This window comes from Maylandia zebra, linkage group LG18 (assembly GCF_041146795.1).
Source record: "Maylandia zebra isolate NMK-2024a linkage group LG18, Mzebra_GT3a, whole genome shotgun sequence".
In the NCBI taxonomy this organism is placed as follows: Eukaryota; Metazoa; Chordata; class Actinopteri; order Cichliformes; family Cichlidae; genus Maylandia; species Maylandia zebra.
The window spans coordinates 9277600-9302596 of record NC_135184.1 but is presented as its reverse complement, the minus strand read 5'-3'; the positions used below and the strand labels follow the sequence as shown (position 1 = coordinate 9302596).

The 24997-nt window shown below is 42.2% G+C and overlaps 3 protein-coding genes across 4 annotated transcripts; 1 reads left to right on the top strand and 2 right to left on the bottom strand.

Moving 5' to 3' along the window:
* Positions 1-211: 211 nt before the first annotated feature.
* Positions 212-8109, bottom strand: LOC112429793 (myeloid-associated differentiation marker homolog). Of its 2 annotated transcripts, none has more exons than XM_024806167.2 (2): positions 8051-8109; positions 212-2516 (listed from the first exon to the last, which is right to left on the bottom strand). In XM_024806167.2, the coding sequence occupies exon 2, from the start codon at positions 2450-2452 to the stop codon at positions 1571-1573; it is 882 nt and encodes a 293-aa protein (XP_024661935.2). In that variant the 5' UTR covers positions 2453-2516; positions 8051-8109; the 3' UTR covers positions 212-1570. The 2 variants fall into 2 exon arrangements, with proteins under 2 accessions (XP_024661935.2, XP_024661936.2); XM_024806168.2 differs by lacking the exon at positions 8051-8109 and adding an exon at positions 7554-7679.
* A 560-nt stretch (positions 8110-8669) lies between these two features.
* On the bottom strand, positions 8670-14601 carry LOC101466547 (myeloid-associated differentiation marker homolog). The gene is made up of 2 exons (XM_004555193.5): positions 14436-14601; positions 8670-11248 (listed from the first exon to the last, which is right to left on the bottom strand). The coding sequence occupies exon 2, from the start codon at positions 11165-11167 to the stop codon at positions 10286-10288; it is 882 nt and encodes a 293-aa protein (XP_004555250.1). The 5' UTR covers positions 11168-11248; positions 14436-14601; the 3' UTR covers positions 8670-10285.
* A 4544-nt stretch (positions 14602-19145) lies between these two features.
* On the top strand, positions 19146-24386 carry pex19 (peroxisomal biogenesis factor 19). Its single transcript, XM_004555192.4, has 8 exons — positions 19146-19277; positions 20646-20734; positions 21692-21854; positions 21951-22036; positions 22118-22288; positions 22371-22541; positions 22629-22673; positions 22857-24386. Exons 1-8 carry the CDS (start codon positions 19214-19216, stop codon positions 22941-22943), a joined length of 876 nt encoding a protein of 291 aa, XP_004555249.1. The 5' UTR covers positions 19146-19213; the 3' UTR covers positions 22944-24386.
* The last annotated feature ends 611 nt before the right edge of the window (positions 24387-24997 follow it).

The following is a 24997-nucleotide window of genomic DNA, read 5'->3' as shown; positions in this document are numbered from 1 at the left end:
AATATCTATACCAGATTCTGCAGCTTCTAATAAACTTTGACATATTTCAGTCTTGACTTACAAGGGGATTGACTCACATTGTGACATGACAAAGCTACACCAACAGGGTGGCTAAAAAAAAGTTTAGAGTTAAATAAAATGTTCAAATTGGACCATACAGGAGCTTTAAATAAACCAAAGCATAAAAACATGAAAGTAACACACAAACATCTGTTAATCATGTGGTTTTATTGAAACACTGGAATACATTTTCCTTCAACACCGATGCGGTTTCCACACTTGAAACAGCAGAGTATAAAAAATGTAAAGACTACAATCCTAAGAGCATGTAGACGGAGTGAAACCTTTTTTAATAGATTTCTATGAGCAGTACCACACAAACTGACATAGCATTAGTAGGTTCTTTGATATTTGGAGACACCAGAAATATAAACCCACAATGAAAACATTAATGCGTGCACTTTGACTATATGCTTTCCTTGTTTTTTTCAGATATGTTCTTACAATAGATTGTAGTTCGCAGACACACACATTCCATAACAAGAGCAAAACCTAGGCTACCAATCATCTTTAACATCATGTAAACCAATTCATAACTTCTTTAAATCATTGAAGTGTTGATATCATGAACTTAAAAAAAGACTAATTGCTAGAACCCAAAAACTCAACATTATCGTTGTTTTTATTCCACTCTGTCTTTTCTACATGCACACAGCATTTTTTTGAATCTTCCTTTGGAAAATCTGTTGACAGATTACTACTATCCAAAGCATCCCTGCATACATGAAAACTGTATTTTCTGTATTAAAATGGGAATTGATTTTTGAGTAATATCAGCAGATTCCAGCAATCACATTCAGGTCTCTATATAAAAGATAAGAGTCTATTTGGGTGACTGGAAGCAAATATTTGCCATTTACATGCCCCAATACATAAACAGAAAGTCATATTGTTGTATGTGTAGACACAACCACTAACTTGCTTCCAACTCCTCCCTTCTCTCTCTCTCTCTCTCTCTCTCTCTCTCTCTCTCTCTCTCTTCCTCTCTAAGAAATTCAGTCATGCAGTATACTTCACACAAAATTAAATTCGGCAAGGTTTCAGGGCTAATTTTTAAAGTTTCAGGCCAAAAAGAGCGCAAGATCTGTGTTTTGACCAGCCGAATATGTCAATCTTTGCCTATGAAAAGCTTTGTTCATGGCTTGAGCACACTCTCTTTTGAGTTTTTTAAAATGCATTTCCATATTTACTACTGCACAGTTACCTTGGGCCATAGGGCATGCTTTTCTCCTTCTGTCTGGTTCTAGCAAAAGTCAAATCATATCATTTTCAGGGTAAATTTCAAACAACAAATTGAGTCATACAGGATTTGTCTCAGCTGTGCTATCATGCTAAAGTTTGCTCTTTAGCCTCCTATCACGACTTGTCCTCTAGTGATTCCATTAAAGTGACCAGAGTGCTAAACTGAGTATGCTTGCAGCAGTAACAGTGACAGCAGTTCCAAAGCCTTTGTCAAAGTGGGCAAATTCAATTTTATTTGGAGCATACTGCTAGCCTGACTTCCTGTTTTTTAAGCATTGACAAATACTAGACGGGTGGAGTAGATCAGGTCTGCCAGGTAGAGGATGAAGTTGATAGCAGTGAGTAGAGCCACTGCCATGCGCTTATCCCATGAACACAACCCCGATTCTGTGCTGCAGCTGTATGGCCTATCTCTATTCCCACCATGTCTGGGGTCAAAGTTGAAGATAGGCCAGATGATGGTTGCTGACAGGTAGAGGACCACGGCCAGCATGGCGTAGGCTGACAGGAACCGGGGGAATGGGAAAGGCAAGCACCCGGTACACTCGCCTATACAGAGCAGGATGATGGCTGCTGACAGGATGAAGCAGATGCAGTAGACAGCCATGCAGTACTTTGGTGCATCATGACGGTCGTACAACACGGGATCAGTCACAAAGACAAATATGATGCAGGCCACGAAGGTCTCACAGACTTTCAATAGTCCAGGTCCTGTGGCCATGTAGCCGGCCACCTCACCTGGACGTGCCTTGCTGATGCTCACCTCACTTATGTAAGCAATGGTAGCCAAGCAAGAGAAGAAGGCTGCCACAATACGGTAGTCGCGGATCGTACTGGGGCCTGTGGAATGTTTGAGGAAGTAGAGTGGGAAGATGATAGAGGCGGACAAACAGAGTAGGGCAGCGTAGCAGGCAAAGGTGATAGGGAAGTTCTTCCAGGAAACAGGGACTTTCGTCTGCAGACCGAAGAGCTCCACCAGAATCACGAGCAGAGTGCCGGCAAAGCTGAAGGCCCAGCAGAAGATGCACCAGTCTCCGATGATGGGGATGGTCCTGGCACCATGCACAGCCACAGAGAATGCCACACAGGAGAAAGCCAGGGCTGCCAGCCGTGTCCACAGCAGAGGGTTGAAGTGGAGGACTATTGCCATGATGAGAGGTGAATTGGGCGATGAGAGAAGCAGAACAGATTCCTCCTATTTGTTGGAGTTTCCTCTGTCAGGCAGAGAAAATTGTAAGAAAAAGAAAATGATTAGTGGTATTCTAGAGTCTGATGCAACTTTTTATGGCTCCAGATGAAATACAAGCTATAACTATGTGAGGCCAGCAGTCTGTGCCCAAAGAGAGTCAGTCCTCCTACATAATAATTTCTGAGTGAAACAATGATGCCTTTGTATTTTCATGAATGGCTAAAACAAATGAAATGGTGAAAACGCAAAACTACAAATAATGAGTTCACTGTGGTCAAACCCATCACAGTCCATTTACATCTCGTCAAATCAGCTGGTGAGCGCGCCATCTTTTATTTCTCTTGTAGTTTATGTCTCATGAAAGCTCCAGACTTGTTCTCTTAACAGAATTGCAGCCTCCAGCGGTCAAAAATTTACAGTCGTTGAGACAGTTGTCACTGATTCACACCCTGGGGTTAGCACAAAGCTGAAAGGAATCTCTGAGAAGAGAGGTGATGGGTACATGCATCATATATATATATATATATATATATATATATATATATATATATATACACACACACACAGCCGCCCCAGGCAGGAATCGAGACAGATAAATATGAAGGCATGCTGAGTATAACCTGGAAGTCCCGAGGTCAAAATGGGAGATGCCCCCAAGGGTGGTGGAGAATGACCGAGCTAAGATCCTGTGGGACTTCCACATACAGACGGACAAAATGGTGGTGGCTAACCAACCGGACATAGTGGTGGTAGACAAACAGAAGAAGACGGCCGTAGTGATCGATGTAGCGGTTCTGAAAGCGGTTCACAGTGCTGCCCAAGAGCTGGGCCTTCAGGGAATGAGGGAGGAGTTGGTGCTTTGAACCATCTGACAAACATTAGAACAGTGGAACGTTTCCTTCTCTATCTGACAAAGGAGGAAGCAAGAAGGAACACGAGAAGCTGGAGAAATACCAAGGGCTCAGAGAAGAGCTCGAGAGGATATGGAGGGTGAAGGTAACGGTGGTCCCCGTGGTAATTGGAGCACTAGGTGCGGTGACTCCCAAGCTAGGCGAGTGGCTCCAGCAGATCCCGGGAATAACATCGGAGATCTCTGTCCAGAAGAGGACCCTCAATCATCCTTGATGATGGGTCAGAGCGCACAATCCTTCTTCACAGTGCTGCCCAAGAGCTGGGCCTTCAGGGAATGAGGGAGGAGTTGGCGCTTTGAACCATCCGACAAACATTAGAACGGTGGAAGGACATTCCGTTTCCTTCTCTATAGCCCTTGGAAACGGTTCCGGATCCAAGATGCCACTGAGCTTGGGCTCGCCAAACACTCACATCCAGCACTGCAAAGGTCCTACCACCACCTGTGAGGTCTTCCACTTCATTCGTTCCACCAAGCTCAACCATTATTGCTGATTGGCTCTGACTACCCACATCTCCTGACTCCAATAGAGCCTGTACATCTGGGTCCATGGGGAGGACCAGCTGCACTCAAGACACGGCTGGGTTGGACTCTGCAGGGTCCAGCCAAGGTTCTTCTACATCAAGCCTCCACTCCTCAGTGTCTACTCACAAGCACCCTGACTCCCAGTGCTGAACTTCTCAGTAATGTAGCCAAGCTCTGGCAGATGGATGTTCTCCCATACCAGAATGAGAAAGTGGCCACACGTTCAAAACAAGATACCATGGCTGTCAAGATGCTAGAGGAGAAGATATGCCGATATGCCGCCCCGTTGCTGTGGAAAGAGGAACCAGTCCTGCTTCATTCCACTAAGGACTCTGTCCTGGGTCACATGCGAGCCACGGAGAAGCGCCTCCTGAAGAAGCCTGTACGAGCAGCCACCTATAACCAGGAAATTCAGAAGCTGGTGGATGCAGGCTATGTGAGTAAACTGACCATCGCGGACATGGATATAGATGGCAACACCTGGTACATACCACACCACATGGTTCATCATATTGGCAAGGATCGCATTGTATTCAACTGTTCTTTTGTGCACAATGGTACCAGCCTGAATCAGCATCTCCTAGCTGGTCCTACCCTGGGCTGGATGCTCCTGGGTGTGTTACTTCGCTTCCGGGAGTATCCCATTGCGGTGAGCAGTGACATCAAGGGGATGTTTCACCAGGTCCACCTCTTGACTCAGGACAAGCCTTTCCTCCGTTTCCTCTGGAGAGATGGATTGCACGAGGCAACCAGATGTCTACGAATGGCAGGTGTTGCCTTTCAGGGCGACATCCCTGCTGTGCCACCAATGCTCTGCAGCAGCACGTTCTGGATCATAGCAGCCCCAGCGAAGATACCCGTCACACAGTAGAGAAATGTTTCTACGTTGACAATCTCCTCCAGAGCTTCGCATCATTTCCTGAAGCCCAGCAACTGGTCAACAAAATCCAGCAGTTGCTGCTCACCAGTGGCTTCGAATTACGACAGTGGGCTTCTAACTACCCAGAACTCATCAGTCATATGCCACCTGGATCAGACTCACAGAGCAGTGAACTGTGGTTTTCCCCCAATGGGACTGATGTACCAAAGCGGACTCTGGGCCTGCAATGGCACTGTCAGTCTGATGAGCTCAGATATCAGATTTGGCACACCGAGCAGTTGGTGGAGCCCACAATGCGCAACATCTATTGGGTTCTGGCCAAGCAGTATGATCCGCTTGGCCTCCTCATTCCTTACACCACTCGGGCCAAAATCCTGATGCAGCATCTCTGGCGGAAAAGGAGAGACTGGGATGATCCGAATCTGCCAATCGACCTGCTGAAGCTGTGGCATGCATGGGAAAGTGAATTGATTCAGCTCCCTGATGTCTCCCTGCCACGTTGTTATGTGCAGCCAGAGACAGACCTATCCCTTTGCAAGCAGAGCATCCACATCTTCTCCGATGCATTTGAGAAGGCATATGGAGCTGTAGCCTACCTTAGGACGGAAGATCATATGGGGGGAATCCAGGTAGCCTTCCTAGCCGCGCTGATCTCGATTTGCTCCCGTCCGTCAACAGTCCATTCTGAGGTTGGAGCTCTGTGCTGCTCATGTGGGAGCCCAGCTTGCTGCCGTTCTCAAGAGGGAACTCACCCTTTGTATCTCAAGCATTGTCTATTGGACAGACTCCACTACAGTCCTGAACTGGCTCCAGTCCCAATCCCAGGCTCCAGATATTCAAGAGCTAACTGAAGGGGGCCTGTGGAGATATCCTGCCGACGACATCACTCGGGGATTACTGCTCTCGCAGCTCACCGCTCATCATCGGTCGCGCCGGGGCCCACCTTTTCTCTGGCAGATGGCATCATACTGCCCAGAGCTCCCGAACCACATTTCCCTTGATGATTCATCAGAGCTGCGGAAGGATAGCTTCTGATGTTGCTTCTTTCGGTGGCTTCCAGGACTTGCCTGAAGATTACGTTCGAGCTGTCCACGGGACAGCTGCCAACTCAACACCCACAGCAGAGAATTACTGGCAAGCAGAACTAGCATTCCTCCAGAAGGTACAGGAAGACAGTTTTCCTGAAGATTTTGTTCGGCTGTCATCTCACAAACCGGTAGCTGCCAGCAGTCGCCTACTTGCCTTAGCTCCTTAGTATGACCCAGAGGTTCAACTGATCCGTGGGGGGGGGGGGGGGGGGGGCTTCGCAGATGTGAAACCCTCAGTCAAGACATCTTGCATCCTGTCGTTCTTGACCCTCAGCATTTTATTACAAAGCACATCATCCAGGATTGTGATCGCAGGCTTGTTCACCCAGGCTCCGAGAGGGTCTTTGCTGAGCTCCGGCGCAGGTTCTGGATACTTCGAGAACAAGAGACCATCCGGAAGCACCAGTACAACTGTCCTGAATGCAGGAGGTGGCGCAGTCAGCCGGTCATTCCCAAGATGGTTGACCTTCCCTCATCCAGTTTAAGACTTCATCGCCCAGCCTTCTATTCAACTGGGGTGGACTGCTTTGGTCCATACCTTGTCAAGATGGGGCGGCGTACCGAGAAACGGTGGGGGATCATCTTCAAATGCCTAACCACCCATGCAGTCTACTTTGATCTGCTTGCCAGCATGGACACTGACTCATTCCTGATGGGACTGCGTCGTTTCATCGCGAGACGTGGGAAGCCCTTCGAACTACTGTCGGATCAAGGTACCAACTTCAAAGGTGGTAGCTCTGAACTCCAGGAGACTTTCAACGCCCTCGGCCCAGCTCTGAAGTCACAGTTGGCCAGCCAGCAGATTCATTTTTGTTTCAACCCTCCATAGGCTCCACATTTCGGTGGTTCCTGGGAACGGGAGACTCGTTCCATCAAGTCTGCGCTGCATACCATTCTCGGCTTGCAGCATGTCACTGAGGAAGTCTTTAGGACGATACTCAGCAAGGTAGAGAGCATCATCAACTCTAAGCCGCTAGGTTATGTCTCCTCAGACATAGCAGATGCTGATCCAATCACTCCCAACATGTTGTTGATGGGGCGGCCTGATTCCAGTATGCCACAGGTCGTCTACCCAGAAGCAGAACTCCTGAGTCGTTGTAGGTGGAGGCAGTGTCAAGCCTTGGCGGATCAATTCTGGATCCACTACATCCGGAATTATCTACCTTCACTCCAGATGCGGCATAAATGGCAGCAGGAAAGAGATGAGTTGACTGTTGGCACTATCGTTCTCATTGTGGACCAGCAGCTCCCTCGTGCCATATGGCCAGTTGGTAAGGTCATCCAAGTCATCCCTGGAGCAGATGGCAGGGTTCGGAAAGTTCAGATACAGGTTGGAGACAAGACATACACCCGACCAGTGGCTCGACTCATCAGACTCACAGCTCTTCCACCGGAGTCTACTGCCTGACCTTCCTGAGTGAAGTGCACCTTTGCCCCGCAAAGTTGGGGGCGGCTGTACAAAAGGCCAGCCCATCGGCTGAACCGACGAACAGAGCCACATCTGCCGAGTAAATATATCAGCATACAGCTGTGAGCGGTGAGGCAACCCATCCTCTTCACCAATCAGAAGACACAATTCTACCTCATCATTACGCACACACTTCGACGCAGAGTTCGGTCGGAGCTGCAGGTGGGGAGAGTCAGTAGAGTTTTACTCACTGTGTGGATTTTCGTTCCTTGTGCTGTTAGCAGTGTGCGTCCATGAGACTGTAAGTTTCTGTGTTTATCCTGTTTGTTCTTTGCTGCAGCCATTATCCTCCCTTGTTTAAATCCTTGGCGCACACTTTGTTTACTGAATGTTACTGCCCAAGCAGCCTCTGCCATGCGGTCATTAAGGGACCGTCACTAATTTCTCATGTTGGCTATAGTGTAAAGTGCCTAGTTAGGGTTTATGCAAATAGTAAAATTAGCATTTGTTGATACTCCCTTATTTTGGTTGAACGTTCCACTACCCAGTATTGTTTGTATTGTTGTATTACACATTTAATTCACTCTGTTCACATAATCATGGAAGACTTTTATGTTCTTTCCAACAGAAACCACACCATCACTTCAACACAATGCATATAGCATTTTACAGCCTGTTAAATCCCCTCACTCACATTATGGATGTGTACCTCGGATTCTTGTTAAATAAATGAGTGAACGGCAGATACCTGAGTGGCAGTGGATTTTGTGGATAAGCCATCTGTTCTTATCGGACAACCCTGTTGAGATTGTGGATTCATAGAGTCAGCACCTTATCATCTTCATTATTCATAGTCAGGAGGTCAAGTCCATCCCTCTTAAAGTGACATTCTCCATTACAATGGCGTTTCACCTCAGTTTTAAATAGAAACTCAAGAAACTCAAAGAAGTTCAGTTGCTTTCTTTCCAAGCTCTTTAGACCAACACGCTGTTTTTTTTTGGCTGGAAAGGTGGAGGTATTAACATTAGAGTTGGTTGTGGGACTCACTTTTGGAGCCAGCCCCGTGTTGCCACTGAAGGTATTGATTTTTTTGGGCTCTTGCTTTAAACCCTGGCTGTTTCCATTTGGACAGGTACCTACTTATTTACCAGTTATTTTCCTATGTGTGTGTGTCACACACTTAGTATTAAATATCTATACCAGATTTTGCAGCTTCTAATAGACGTTGGCATTTTTCAGCCTTGACTAAGAAGAGGAGCTACACCAACAGGGTGGCTAAAAATAAGTTTAGAGTTAAATAAAATGTTCAAATTGGATCATATGGGGACTAAACCAAAGCATAAAAACATGAAAGTAACACACAAACATCTGTTAATCATGTGGATTTATTGAAACACTGGAATACATTTTCCTTCAACACTGATGCGGTTTCCACACTTGGAACAGCAAAGTATAAAAAATGTAAAGACTACAATCCTAAGAACATCTAGACTGAGAGAAACCTTTTTATTAGATTTCTATAAGCAGTACAAAACAAATAGATGTAATGAATATAACCTTAGCTGTGAGGGACCAGCATTAGTAGGTTCTTGGATATTTGGAGACACCAGAAATATAAACACACAATGAAAACATTAATACGTGCACTTTGACTATATGTTTTTCTTGTTTCTTTAAATCCATATATGTTCTTACAATAGATTATAGCTCACAGATATGCACATTCCATAACAAGAGCAAAAGCTAGCCTACCAATCATCTTTAACATCATGTAAACCAATTCATCACTTCTTTAAGTGGTTGAATTGTTGGGATATGAACTTAAAGAAATGACTGACTGATGCAACCCTGTCAGCTGCTTTGTGTACTGCAATGAAGTTTAATGATGCCATTTAAAAAAAAGGCCACAAAAGTCAGTCACATGGCACTGCAATATTTTCTGTAACAGTTAATCTGAAATGTTCACTGATTTTCTTTTTATATATACACTTTTGACATACACTCTGCCAAAAGTATCAAACAAAAACTCAACATTAGCTTTGTTTTTATTTTTCTGTCTTATTTACATGAACACAGCATGTAAATAAGACGTGGCCTTCTTTTGGGAAATCTGTTGGTAGATTACTACTATCCAAAGCATCCCTGCATACATGAAAAATGTATTTTCTGTATAAAAATGGGAACTGATCTACCATTAAAAATTTTGAGTAATATCAGCAGATTCCAGCAATCACATTCAGGTCTCTATATAAAAGATAAGAGTCTATTTGGGTGACTGGAAGCAAATATTTGCCATTTACATGCCCCAATACATGAACAGAAAGTCATATTGTTGTATGTGTAGACACAACCACTAACTTGCTTCCAACTCCTCCCCTCTCTCTCTCTCTCTCTCTCTCTCTCTCTCTCTCTCTCTCTCTCTCTCTCACTTTCTCTCTAAGAAATTCAGTCATGCAGTATACTTCACACAAAATTAATTCGGCAAGGTTTCAGGGCTAATTTTTAACGTTTCGGGCCAAAAAGAGCGCAAGATCTGTGTTTTGACCAGCCGAATATGTCAATCTCTACCTATGAAAAGCTTCATTCATGGTTTGAGCACACTCTCTTTTGTTTTTTTTTTCTTTTTTTAAATGCATTTCCATATTTACCACTGCACAGTTAGGGCAGCTTGGGCCATAGGGCATGCTTTTCTCCTTCTGTCTGGTTCTAGCAAAAGTCAAATCATATTATTTTAAGGGCAAATTTAAAACAACAAATTGAGTCACACAGGATTTGTCTCAGCTGTGCTATCATGCTAAAGTTTGTTCTCTAGTCTCCTATCACGGCTTGTCCTCAAGTGATACCATTAAAGTGATCAGAGTGCTAGACTGAGTATGCCACCATTTGCTTGTAGCAATAAAAGAGACAGCAATTCCAAAGCCTTTGTCAAAGTGGGCAAATTAAATTTTATTTGGAGCATACTGCTAGCGTGATTTCCTGTTTTTTAAGCATTGACAAATACTAGACGGGTGGAGTAGATCAGGTCTGCCAGGTAGAGGATGAAGTTGACACCGGTGAGTACAGCCACTGCCATGCGCTTATCCCACAAACACAACCCCGGTTGTGAGCTGCAGTTGTATGGCCTATTTTTATCCCCACCGTGTTTGGGGTCAAAGTTGAAGATAGGCCAGATGATGGTTGCTGACAGGTAGAGGACCACGGCCAGCATGGCGTAGGCTGACAGGAACCGGGGGAATGGGAAAGGCAAGCACCCGGTACACTCGCCTATACAGAGCAGGATGATGGCTGCTGACAGGATGAAGCAGATGCAGTACACGGCCATGCAGTACTTCAGTGCATCGTGACGGTCGTACAACACGGGGTCACTCACAAAGACGAAGATGACGCAGGCCACGAAGGTCTCACAGACTTTCAATAGTCCAGGTCCTGTGGCCATGTAGCCGGCCACCTCACCCGGACGCGCCTTGCTGATGCTCACCTCACTTATGTAAGCAATGGTAGCCAAGCAGGAGAAGACGGTTACCACGATACGGTAGTCGCGGACCGAACTGGAGCCCGATAAACCCTTGAGGAAGTAGAGTGGGAAGATGATAGAGGCGGACAAACAGAGTAGGGCAGCGTAGCAGGCAAAGGTGATAGGGAAGTTCTTCCAGGAAACAGGGGCTTTGGTCTGCAGGCCGAAGAGCTCCACCAGAATCACGAGCAGAGTGCCGGCAAAGCTGAAGGCCCAGCAGAAGATGCACCAGTCTCCGGTGCCGTGCACGAGTTGGGCACCATGCACGGCCACAGAGAATGCCACACAGGAGAAAGCCAGGGCTGCCAGCCGTGTCCACAGCAGAGGGCTGGAGTGGAGGACTATAGCCATAATGAGAGGTGAATTGGGCGATGAGAGAAGCAGAAAAGTTTCCTCTTATTTGTGGGCGTTTCCTCTGTCAAGCAGACAAATCTGTAAGAAGAAAAAGATAATGATTAGTAAGTGGTGTTTTAGAGTCTCATGCAACTTTTTATGGCTCTAGATGAAATATAAGAGACAACTATGCGAGACCAGCAACCTGTGCGCAAACAGGGTTCATCCGACTACATACCAGTTTCTGAGTGGAACAATTCTACCGTTGTATTTTCATGAATGACTTAAACAACAACTCAAATCCTAAAAACCCAATTCGAAACTGCAAATAATGAGTTCACTGTGGTCACAGCCCATTCACATCTGGTCAAATCAGCTGGTAAACACACCATTTTAATTTCTCTGGTAGTTTATGTCTCATACAAGCTCCAGACGTTTTCTCACAACAGAATTGAAGTACCAAGTGCAGCCTCTTCCTTTCAGACATTGCTCAATAGTCATGTCCTCAGAGATGGGTGTTATGCTACAAACTCCCCAGACCCCTGTCTGTCATCTAGGGCTGCCACGATTAGTCGACTAGTCACGATTATGTCGACTATTAAAATTAGCATTTTACAATGACTAGACAATGAAAAACATTTTTAATGATGAAGAGAATGAATGCACTATTATTTTATTATATATAATCTTACTTTTTTGGGTGACAGTATAAAGTGTGTTTATACTCTTAATTTCTACTTTGAGTCTTCCTCAGATTGGCAAGTGTTCATTTAGTAAATGAAGGTTTGATTTAACCACAGCATCCACATGACCAGAATGCCAAACTTAACGCTTCAACGCAGAAGATTACAAATCCACAGGGGTTGGGGTGTCATACTGTCACAATGGTGGATGCACATGTTAAAGTGGTCAACACTTCAAATAATCAGGTCACCATTTTTAGTGGTAATCCTTTTCAGACGAAAGCTCGAGCTCCAGACAGCTCAGGCTCAGAAGCCCCACCCACTAAATGTTCAAACCTTCACTCAAAAAGTACTTAACTTGATACAAATTGATACAAAACACAGCATCGCTGTTTTTGCCTTATATCTTTTGGTACACTTATCCCTCATCCTTCTTACCGTTTGCTCAATTTTATTGCTCAGCCTTCCACCCAAAATAATTAGTACTAGTGTTATCTCCAGACTTCATACCAAAAATTACTTACAAAATGCTTTTAGCGATCTGTATGCAAGTATTTTCCAGATAATATAATTTACCTCAAACTGCAACTGGTTGGGCAGCTGCACTGCACTGCAAGGTTGACAAGATTAGTCAACTTACAGAAGAGTTCATATCCTGTCATTGTGCTTGCTAATGCTTTTAGGAAAATTCTATATAGCAGCTGATCTACAGTGGTGTTTTGGGGGGTTGGATTTGTTTCCTTGTTTTTTTTTTTCCACAGCTAACATTTCACAGCTCAGATTCACTCTGGCAACACTGGCTGCCTTTCCTCCCTTTCCTCCCTTCCCCTCATGACACCTATTGCCTGCTTGGCTCCACAAGTGCTCCTCTCCTTACACAGCTTACACAGAGAGACAGTTATAAACATGGAGAAAAGGCCTGTTTACATTAGTCCTATTAAACATCTATGACACAGTCATGGACGAGGAGGTGAAAATCTAAACTGGTGGTGAGGTATCAAGACAAAGAAGTGGACAAAAAGAGAGAAATGGAAAAAAAAGACCATGCAAACTGATTCAGGGTGACTCACTTCACCCTAGGAGGAGGGGAACACGGGGGAAGCCCTGTGCCTTGGCCACAGAAGGACACATAGTTTAAACACAGTGATGGAGTGGAATAGCTGAAGGCTGAGTCACTACAAGGCCCCTTGCTTTCACCACTCCTCGTTTCTCTTTCTACCTCCTCCCCTATTTCTTATAAAAATTTTCCAAGTTACTCATGGGTTCCAGATGTGCTGCAGTCTGGCTGCTGCTGAACAACTGGTAACTTTGTCATGTTTGCCAAGTTTTGTCTTTTCTTCTCTTTTTCTTTCCTTGCTTTCCTCCTCGTGGTCTCATTTGGTGGCTGGCTACTCCCTCTCTTTTCCATCAGTTGTCCTCTTTCTCCCCCCCTGTTCAAAAGTCCCAACCCAGCCTGAGAGTCAGGGTACCGATTATGCTTTGTGTAAACCACTCAAAATAAATGAATATGGAGGGTCGTAATGGAAAAATCAGTCCCGCTACTCCTACTGCCATTGCTTTGTTACTTGTGGAATTGAATCAGGAAAGAATAAAGGAGAGAAAAATAGTCATGATAGAGAAAAAAGCGTGGAAAAAGTGTCGTCGCACAGCACAGCATGGAAATCACAAGGGGTGGGGGGGGGGGGGCTTCCTTAATTGCAAGAGATGCTGAAAATAGAAAATAGATTATATCAGGATGTGACAGCATCATGCTCCTCTGCACAGTCGTTTTACACATATCACACGCACACACAAATGTTAAGATGTACTATCATGTCAAGATGTTCAGGAAACGAATGTTTCAGTGTCCCAGCAGAGAGGTCATGTGGTGTCCTTGTTTTGTTGCCATGACACAACATTAGTTACTCAATTTCACCTATAATCCACTTACAGAGATGGAGGCACAAGATGAACACTGTTGGCCAACAATTTCAGTATGTGCAAGTCAGAGCATGATGTCAGTGTATTCAAAACTGAGTACTGCGTTTTGAAAGGTTGATAGGATTTTTTCAGCAAATGCCTAAGTAGTCGAGGCACAAAATCCTTCTGATAAAAGGTACAGTGAGGATCACATTTTGCTTCTCTTCTCTTCACTCAACAAAAGCCACATCTCTTAATTAAAATTAAAGGAAAAACTTTAAAAAGAAGAAGAAGAAATATTTAGGCATATCAGGGAATAGGTAAAAGGAGAATGTAACCCCTTTGTAAAGTAAAACATGTAAGTTTGACAGCTCTGTTTTAGTCTCATGCAGTTCATTCATTGACAGTAAAGTGGGAGTGCCACTTGCCACACCCTGCTCCAACCACAGAAACACACCACACTGCAGTCTTTTATATAGTCTCAAAAACATATAACAAACATTTTCTTTTGAAAAATCGAACTACGCGATAATATTTAGTAAAACATCTGGATATTTAAAGTTACTCCTCGTGGTGGAAAATTCTAATTCGTCGAAAGCCTGTAGATTTTCAAAATAAAAGTGTAGACTAAGTAATCAATTCTTCTCAGTAAAGTCTACCACTGTGTGCTGTGAACTTTCCTGTACACTTCTCAAAACGCCTACCTTGATCGCAAAAACACCACAGCGGGAAGTTTCCTTTCTGCTTTTCGTTGCTGCTGCTGCTGCTGCTGCTGCTCTCAGCTCCTGAGAACATGCAAGTGGTAGGAGAGCCGACGATTGCAGGTCCTCAGCCCCCTGGCTGGATCTTCTAGTAGCTCAGACGAGCTGCTCCCCGCCCAAAAAACCAAATTAGGCGTCAAATGTCTGCACCGTTATTCTCGTCTGACTTAAATCATCCTCCTTCTCCTCCTCCTCATCTCCCTCCTCCATGCTACCCAGGCTACTGCTCTGTTACTCTGAGCCCTCGTATCTAATCTTCCTAATTAGTTTAATACTATTTATTGGTGCAAAACTAATGAAAAACAGGGAATCAAAATAATGAAAAGCTTCTGTGAGTGACTGCAGCTTTCTATGTGAAGTCTGTTAGCATGATATGCTTGTTGGAAATGCAGAGCTACCTGAAAGTTCACTTTTGATTGTGCCAGAATCCTTCTAGAAGCACGACTTGCCACCCATCGTGATATTTAACTATTTTGAACACTGACCTAAATTAATTTCAGTATCACTCAAATACATCTTGGACTGAAGTTTAAGGGAGATTTCACGAACGGCAAAGATGGTGGCAGAACCCAAGAAGCTGATAAGAGAAAATGGCTGGGAAATTAGCAATACCTTGCTATAAGCTATGGAAGCTTGTTTCCAAATCTGATTTGTATGTGCGTGTGTTTGTGTATATGTGTGAGAGAGACTGATTCATTTATTTACTTATTTTTGCCATCTGTAAATCAGAGTTTCAGGTTATTAATCTCAAAATCTCGATTTAACATCACTTGTTTCCACTTACTTTGAAATTGCATTGCAGCATTTTGAGTTAGGACAGCTCAGATCAACCATAATCCCAGTAGCAGTAAATAAAAATAAACAACTAAAATATAATAAAATAATAATTAAAAAAAAGATTTGATTAAAAAAATATTTTTTTCCTTTCTCCTTCTAATCAGGTATTTATTCACACGTGGTCATAACTACATAAGTATTACTGAATAATTGTAGTACTGTTAATCATAATGTCACTGGACAAAAGCATAGGGCTGGTGATAGAATATAGTTCTATATTCTATTTTTATTTTACTTGCAAATCTTGTAGGCTGCTGTTTATTTTAAAGCTGTAGTTAATTATTATATTGCATATTTTACTACCAATCAGAAATATATAGCTCAGTAAGTAAAATAATCTCCAGCAGCAAAGTAAAAGTGACGTACAGGTTAATGAATCAATAATTATCATCTAACAACGTGATGTTGATAATAATGGTATCCTAAAACCTTTGTGTTACTTAAGCGGGGACATGACTTTTATATGGGGGCAATTATATAAGTATGTGTTTCGCTCCTTGGAAAATTAGTTGATTAATGAAAACTAATGTTTAAACACTGAAAATCATCCACCTACTTTCTACACTGTATTTATTTGTGATTAAATATTCAGATTTCCCCACAACGTACCATCCTGGACACACCCCTGAGTTGCCTGATATCTGATTAGAAAATTAGACGTTAACGTTTTAGAAAGCCCCACGTGAACAATCAATGTTGTCATCTCCATCAGCGTTACTATCGCTACGGGCCGGATGTGCTAAACATTTGTCAGCGCTTCCCTCTGAATCTTTACACTCGGAGTATATTTTTTCATGCTGTTGCTTAGCAACGACACCCCGACAACCATATTTATTTGTATGGACTGTAAAACTGAGACGTTTCCTGAAAATAGAAAAAGGAAACCCCCGACCTCTGGTATCACATAAGCATTTATACAAGACTGATTTGACTTATTTAAATCGTTCACATTTCAACAATTAAGGCCTGTGGGGCTACACTGTAAAATCTAATTAATTCCCAGAACTCAAAAAAATTGAGGAAACTCGTTGCCTCAAAAAAACTAAGTAAAGCTTACTTAAGATGACTGTTAGGACAACTTATACATTGCAAGTCTGCAGTATTAAGAATAACTTGATATTTCTGACTGTACAATTTTAATTGTTTACCTACTGACAAACATTTCAAGTTCAACTAAATGAAAAAACAATTTGTGGTAACCTGAAAAATAATTAACAACACTTTTTGTAATGATGTTAAAAATCAGCCCAACTTTTATTTTCAAACACAACAAAGTATAACAGCCAACATACTGGACACTGTTCTGCTGAACAACAAACAATTATATTGCCATCACTGTTATAATCTTACAATGAAACACATTCTCAGATCTAATTATTCTGAAAATAAGTTTAGGCCTACCTCAAGTTTGTTTTGTACTTACTTATATAATCAAAATAAAATATTTGTTGTTCTGTCACAAGTGCAATCTCTAATTTAAACAACACATTTGTTTTTCATTCCAACACAGGAGCTGGAATGTTGTAATGTTTTAAGGATGGCTTGTTTCCAGTCCAGGCATTACTGCCTGAATGACTATCATGGATCGAGGTGATCCAAATGTAGGTGCAGAAGAAAGTCTTTAACTTCCCTTAAGTACAGTGGCAGTGGATGTGCGTTGGAGATGCAATGAGCTTGAACCTGCAGGCGACCATCTTCACTGACCACACCATCTGTGACGGAGGACTCATCTCTCCTGGTGTCCTGCAAGCAAACAATCATATTGGAACAAAAACAAAACAAACATGAACATGAACTTAATTGCTTTCTTAAAACATTTTTTTCTGCATTTGGTATAAAACAGACTCCAATTTACACAATCTCAGGCTCCCTCCCCAGCGGAGAGGTGACATTCAATGTCCCAATTGTCAGTCTGGATAGCCCTGACCCCCACCCAACATACAATAATGTCATGAAAGCATCATTTTAAAAAGGGCTATGCAAACATGGCCAATAACTTTCATTCTAATGATGTGCAAAATGATTTGGGAACAAAACAAATTTTGCTGTTAGAAAACTTGCAGACTTCACTATATACAGTGTAGACCCTCTAAACTAAGTTTGGGGGATGTGATCTTTCAAGAAATGCAGACCAAACTGTTGTTTGTTTACTTACACAGCATGTCTTGTAGAATTAACTGGAGTCACCAGCAACAGCATCGTGCAGCCATATCTCAAGTCTAATAACAGAAGACAGGAAAAGATCAGTAAAGAAACAACTTCCCCAAACCACAGGACAAATAAAACAATAAGTAAAACAGGCTGATCTAAAGTATGATTAAAGTTCAGCCTGATTAATATAAATGTCACTGACAGTTGCTAATATATTGGAAAACCAAAATACTTACTGATGTCTTTCTGTCCAACAACAGGAGTGCTGGTCCCGAGCCTCAAAGACAGTAAGATGCAAGCAGAGGGAGAAAAAACAGAACATTTTTCAGAAACTGATTTGATCCTTAATGGCTGTGCAATTATTGTAACATAGAGTTTGCTTATGTTGTTAAATAAAGGCTAGATTTGACATTAATAGATGTCACAGATGTTCAAAAGCTGCCACAAAGCATGACAAAAAATGGACGTCTCCAAAAACTTCGGAGCATTTTTGCAAATATGTGATGTCTTGATAAATCTTTCTGTCTGGCAGCTCCATCTTCAACACCCTTTGTCAAATGTATGCATATCAGTATATCTACTATCCATCTTCTTTGCATGATCCAGCCATTTCAGCCTTTCCTTACTAACTTTGTCTCCAAGCCATTCAACCTGAGCTGCCCCTCTGATGTAACCATTTCCAGTGATGGCGCCATGATCTCTAAGATGTCATCATAGCAGGTCATCTTGTAAGCCTTAAAATTGTATTTCACTCTGGCTGCTGGCCTTCTATCATACATCACCCCTGATACTTGGCTGCACCCACTCCTCTCTGCCTGCACTCTCTTCTTCACCTCTCGTGTGCACCATCCATTACTTTGGATGGTTTACGCAACGTATTTAAAATCAACTACCTTTACTATCACCGCTTCTTGCAGCTTCACTCTTACACCTGTCTCCCTCTCATTCAAACACATGTAATCTATCTTGCCTTTTACGTATTTTCATTCTTCTTCTTTCCATTGCAAACCTCCATCTCTCCAGGCTCTCTTCCACCTGCTGCCTGCTCTCAATATAGATCACAATATGAGCCACCAACGTCGACGTCCACAGAGACTCCAGGCTGACCTCATCTGCCAACCTGTCCACCTTGAACCCATCTATCAATTAAACTGCATACATCACCACTGTCTCACTGTCCTCACACGTGTCCCGCACCGCCCTCACACTTCTCTGCCACTCCTGACTTCATTCTATCACACACTTTGGCTAGATTCACAGTCCAAGTCCTTCTAATCTTCTCTATACTTCTCTATCAGAACTCTCAAATAAAACAACTGTAGTTTAATATGTGCGAGTTTTAAACTGACTAAATGTACAGATCAGTGTGGTTTCTTATCAATGAGTATACATTTACAGATACAGAATTTGTCCATTGTAAGATCAATGGACAAATAAGATCAATGAGGTGAAGATGGGATAATGACAAAAAGGAGGGGAACACAATTAAATAGAAAACATTTAAAAACTCACATAAATTCTAATACAAACACAAATAAAATACAGGAAGTATCATGTAAACATTTGTGCTTTTGTGTGCGTGTTTTCCAGAACACTAAACAACACTTTGCTCCAGAGTAAACTATTTAACCGGCCACGAGGCGGCGCTCACTCGGAGGAGTGACGTAGAGGTGTTTGCGACATTTTTACAGCAGAAGCGGCAGTTTCCGCGCTGGGTTGGTGAAGGCAACATCATGGCGTCAGGACCAGGAGGGTCGTCCGATGGGCACGATGCAGAGCTGGAAGAATTATTGGACAGTAAGAGTCGGCATTAATATTTTATCAGTGTGTGTATTTCTGAACACAGCAGTGGGGTTTTCGTGCAGCTTCGTGGTGTCGCTGTGTCCTTTTTTTGTTGTTGTTGTGCTTTCATCGTGTCAGGGCTTAGCTCAACGTCAGGTGCTCCTGCCGGGGTCTGCAGGAGTAATGTCCAAGAAGAAACGTCAGCACGAATCGCTTAATGTCTCTGCTGTCAGATAACTTTATCCGGGTTCAGTTTGTGCCCTTCATCGTGTATCTGCACAGAACACGGAGTCAGTTTCCTTAACTACATATTTTGTTCAAGGCAAATTTTCAAAACAACCCAGCTTAGGATTTAAACAGTTTTATTTTTCCAAATATGTATAAAGGCTAAATCATCTACAGTTTTACTTTCTCAACAGTAGGTTTTCAATATAAAAGACATTCATAACAATAATAAAACAATCAGAAAAGGGCTAAAAATCTTCAAACCGCTTTATATGTTTTTCCTTCAGTTTAAAGTCATCATTTGTCTTATATAAGACAACATATTATTGTGTTATGTACACCAAATTCTGACCCTTCCATCCAAATGTTCCAGCAGAAATCAAGACTCATCAGACCAGTCAAAGCTTTTCTAATCTTCTAATGTTCAAATTAGTTCTTCGTTGGCAGGAATTTCACCTGGCGTTGTCTTATGCCCCTATAGCCCATGTACTTCAAAGTTTGATGTATTTTGCATATTTTGTATGTTGACTGGTTGCATTGAGTGGTTATTTAAGTTAATGTTGCCTTCCTGTCAGCTCGAAGCTTCCTGGCTATTCTCTGACCTCTGACATCAACATGACATTTTCACCCAGAGAACTGCTGCTCACTGGATCTTTTCTCTTTTCACACCATTCTCTGTAAACCCCAGTGATGGTTGTGTGGGAACAGCCCAGTAAATCAGCAGTTTCAGAACAACCATTCCATATTCTAAGTTATTTAAATAACCTGTCTTTGCCACTCTTATGCTCAGTTTAAACTTTAGCAGGTTGTTGTTTTCCTAATTAAAAGCCAGAATTGGTGTTTGAAGAATGAAGTGATTGTTGATTAATTGGTTAGTTTAAAAAAAAAAAAAAAGTCACTGCTTTCGTGTTTTAAAATGTGAATATATTATGTTTTTGCTCATTTCTTTGATAATGAATTTTTTTTAAATTTTGAACACAGAATGAGTTGATTAAAAACAAGAATGACTATTTTAAAGTTCAGAAAAATTGCTGCAGCATTATATGTTATCCAGTTATCCCATAGCAATAGAATAACTGGATAATTATTTGTCAGTGAGTATGAAACCATTAAAAGCATTTTGAGTGAATTGGTTCTAATATCATCGCTTTCTTTCAGGTGCGTTGGATGATTTTGACAAGGCGCCCGCCCCTCCAGCCCCCGACCCTGCAGCCGCTTCGTCCTCAGCCAGCAGTGGTGCACAAAAGGTGCTTGCGAAATAATTTAGAATAGAATATAATATTTAGAATGGAATGGAAGGCCAGCAGCAGCTTCCGGTTCAAATTATTCTGCCTCAGGACACAGAGGAAGTGCTGCCGCTGCTGGGCCTTCTTTACCGGGGCGATGGTGTTGTGGGTCCAGGTGAGATCAGCTGAGATGTGGGTGCCCAGAAACCGGAAGGTGGAGACAGATTCCACTCGTTCTCCATTTCTAATGAGAGGGGAATGGACCTGTCTGTGCCTCCTGAAGTCCATTATGAGTTCTTTTGATTTAAGGACGTTCAGCTTCAGGTTATTTTCTAAGCACCAGAGGGACAAGTTCTCTACATCCGTCCTGTACGCTGTCTCATCTCCATCAGAGTTGAGTCCAACCATGGTGGTGTCACGGTGGCAAATTTTTAAATAAAAGTTTGGCTTATAGTGAATACCAATACATTTTCTTTTTTTTTTAATTTATTACCCCTAATGTTAGGGAATCTAGGACATGTTGATTTTAAGAAATAACTGACACAATTTGAAGTCTTTTCAGTCCTTCATCACTTTTTTAACATTTCACCACCAAAAAACTGAAGTCACACAACAGATAAACATCGCAACTTTCTTATTTCCTGATATCAGTAAATATCAGTATTTGCAGATGGCAATATTTGACTGATAAAGCAGTGCTTTTGTCTTTTTCTGTTAATTTTCTATCCAAAACTGCAACTAGAAAGTGTCAGTGTTATTTTAGTTTTGAGCTTTCAAATGTTGGTTCTTTTACTATTAGGAAGCAAGACTGCTGCAGGTTTATGTCAAGTTTAAAACATTGTAAGCTAGAGTCGGGTCTAGAATAAAAAAACAAAACTGTTTCAATTCAGATGCACTGAAAAGAAGAACATCTTCCTCTGTTTTTCCTTATTTCTATATAAGGGATTTTGTTTGTTTTCTCTTCTTTGCCTGTCTCAGCCCCCTTTGCTAGAGGACTGTAAGCTCTTCGAGACTCTCTTTGAAGGGGACATGGCTGCCCAAGCTAAGGAGGAGTGGGAGAAGGCCATGACGGAGCTGGCTCAGGAGGAGCCGGAGCTTCTCCAACACTTTCAAAAGCTATCAGAGGCTGCGGGAAAAGTTGGTAAGATATAGACTTGTGTTGACTATAGTTTACTTCTAGTCTTCTGCCTATTTTGGCTTGTTAGTTTACACAAAATACTCTGTTTATTCTGAGCAGGTACTGACACTGCCTCCCAACAAGAATTCACTTGCTGTCTAAAAGAAACCCTTCAGGGGCTGGCCAAAAATGCAGACAACCTGAAGGTGGGTCAAGCTGAAATTGAGCAAATATAATGAAGGTTTTGCAAATGAGAGCAACTTCATAGTCTGATTGTTTTTTTGCAGTCTTCGGGACTAGCTGGAGATGATCTTGTCAAAGCACTAGAAGGCCTAGGGTTGGAGGAGGGTGAAGGAGGTGGTGATGATGGAAACATCCTGCCCATCATGCAGTCTATCATGCAGAATCTTCTCTCTAAGGAGGTTCTTTATCCATCTCTGAAGGAAATCACTACTAAGGTGTGCCTTTGGTTTTATAGCAGACATTATATTCTGCAGTGTCCCATTCAGTATTTGCATTAACTCTACTTCATTCTTGCAGTACCCAGAGTGGCTGGAAACCAACAAACCGAGCCTTAGTCCAGAGGATTACCAGCGCTATGAGCAGCAGGCCAAAATCATGGGAGACATCTGTAAGCTCTTTGAGAGAGAGGGAGAGGGTGCAGCAGATAAAGAGAGCACATTTGAGAGGATCATGGACCTGATGCAAAAGGTGATGCAGCACTATCTCTTATCTCATAAAAAAGCAGTTTATGTGTAGAGTGAAACTGGTAACTTATCCTGTTTCTTTTACCAACAGCTGCAAGACCTTGGACAACCACCTAAAGAGCTAGCAGGTGATGCAGTAAGTAAAAACACCATTGTGTGTTTGACCTCACTAAGATTTCAGGGAAAGAAAATGTGCTGTCATTTGATTGTCCCTTTCATAACAGAACTGCGGTTGATGTTTTAATCTGAATTTTATGTGATTTGAAATGAGCACAAATATTTATAGGCTTCTTCCTCTTTTTTTTTTCTTCCTCTCCAGCCTCCTGGCTTTAACTTTGACATGGACTCTCTCAATCTTCCTGGGGGCCCCGGGGCCGGGTCAGCCGAGCAGTGCTCCATCATGTGATGAGGGGAGTGGTGGTGTCCATCTGAAGCACTTGAGCCGAAGGGTCGCTGTGTGTGTCAGCAGCGGGGGAGAGGGACAGAATGAGAAGCAAATGTCAGGCAGGAGTGTGACTAATCCGTCATCACTGCTCTCCCCCCTAAAGAGTAAAGTGTGTGGAAACAGAAGCAACATAAGGAATCACAAACAACAAACACACATTCTTCTCCATAAAAATCACAGAAGGTACAACTAAGAACATTTGGACATCTTTTCATTAGCAGCTGCCACAATTCCTTCACTCTTTAATTTTAGCAGAATTTCTGTAAGAAGAAAATACCACTGGCCTTCTCAGTGTTGTTTTTACATACTGTTCAACCTTATGGTAATTTACATCAAAGCACTTCACGGGTATAAACGGTGCCTTTTCAAAGTGACTTTAAGTTGTTGTTTTTAGGTTTCATTAGAACGTGAAATTTCATCTATTATTCAGCTACGATCGGCTTTAAAATGGTGTGAATTTGCAATAACATCCCTAGTTGGCACCAAGTGATTGTTTTCTAACATTTCACTTAAGATAAAAGCTTTAATTTAGAAAGTTTATGGTTAACATGCTAGAAAACTATGAAAAATGTGTACATTTGTTAGTTATTTAAAAGACTAAAACAACTAAAGAGGAGTGGAGCTCTCATAAGAGATTTCCTTTACCTCTTAAAACTAAGCCAGCTAATTTAATAAGACCATTCGCTATTCCTCATTCCAAAATATTGATTTGAAGTGATTGATGATTCCTGGATGCCTTTGCTGTGGTTGAAGTGATCATTATAGTGTAGAGTTACTGTGCAAAGTGCTTCCCTGTGATTCCCAGTGTTTTCAATGTGCAAAATGGTGTTTTCCTTTGGTATGGGGTCCCCGCTGGGGAACAATAATTACCTGAGGGCATGAAAATAAACCCTATAAAAGTGCGTCATGTTTGTTCCAGAGAAGGCGACAGACAGTGTAGTAAACATCACATTGTGTTACATAAAAGGGAGAGAGAAAGAGGTGACTAAATCATGGAGATGCGCTATTGGGTAAGACATCAACAACCTGATGTTGGCACTTTCTGGCAGTGGCTGTCGGGTTTGTGTAGCGGACAACAGTTGACTTCTGTAACTGTAGAGAGAGATCTAGATATCACACGAGCACCAGCCCATCAGTGACTGTATAATAAAGGGTTCTGTGAAAGGAATCAGTCAGCCATGTGCTGAGAAGAGATGCGATTTACATCAGCTGAGGGGAGTTCTGCTGCAGAGGTTCACAGAGACCTGTGGTTTCATCCCAGTGTGGGGTGGGACTCAACTCTCAGGGCCGATGCAAATGTTTCCCACAGCACCGTTAAAAATAATAAAAAGAATGATGATAATAAAACCTTTTTGACACTATTCTTCTGTAAATATATAAAATAAAACTAATGATATACTGCAATTGTTCCCGGTGTGATTTTTGTCATTTCTTTCATACTGCTTATGGAACATGAGTAGAAATATTGTGTCATAATCAACTGCATTCAGAGACAAGTTTTACTGTAAGCTTACTGCACTTCAGTTCGTGTATGCGGTAGTCATGATCCTAAAGCTGTGGTCCTTTTATAAAATATGCTGCATTACTGGAGAAAATCTGCAGTAAATGAAGTAAAAGGATTTTTCAAATTTAAATCCTCAAGTAATAAATAATTAATAAATAATAAATTCATATACACTCATTTTGAACATGTCACTGTAATTTGGGGCTTTTAATGGCTTCTTTCACAATGTCTTTAACATGACAAAAGTAGTATCATAGTATCATATTCTGGGGCTTTTTGCTGCTAATGGTATGAGTACACTGGACAAAGTGGATGGAAAAATGAAGAAAGAGAATTACTTCTAAATTCTTTAATGTTACCTCAAATCAACAGCTACACATTTGAAACTTGAAACATGGTTGGATCTTCCAACAGGACAGTGGAATGGCCTTCTCAAAGCCCTGACCTCAAAATCTGTAGACTATGATTATGAAACCAGTCACTATAAATGAATTCTACCAAGTCTGACAAT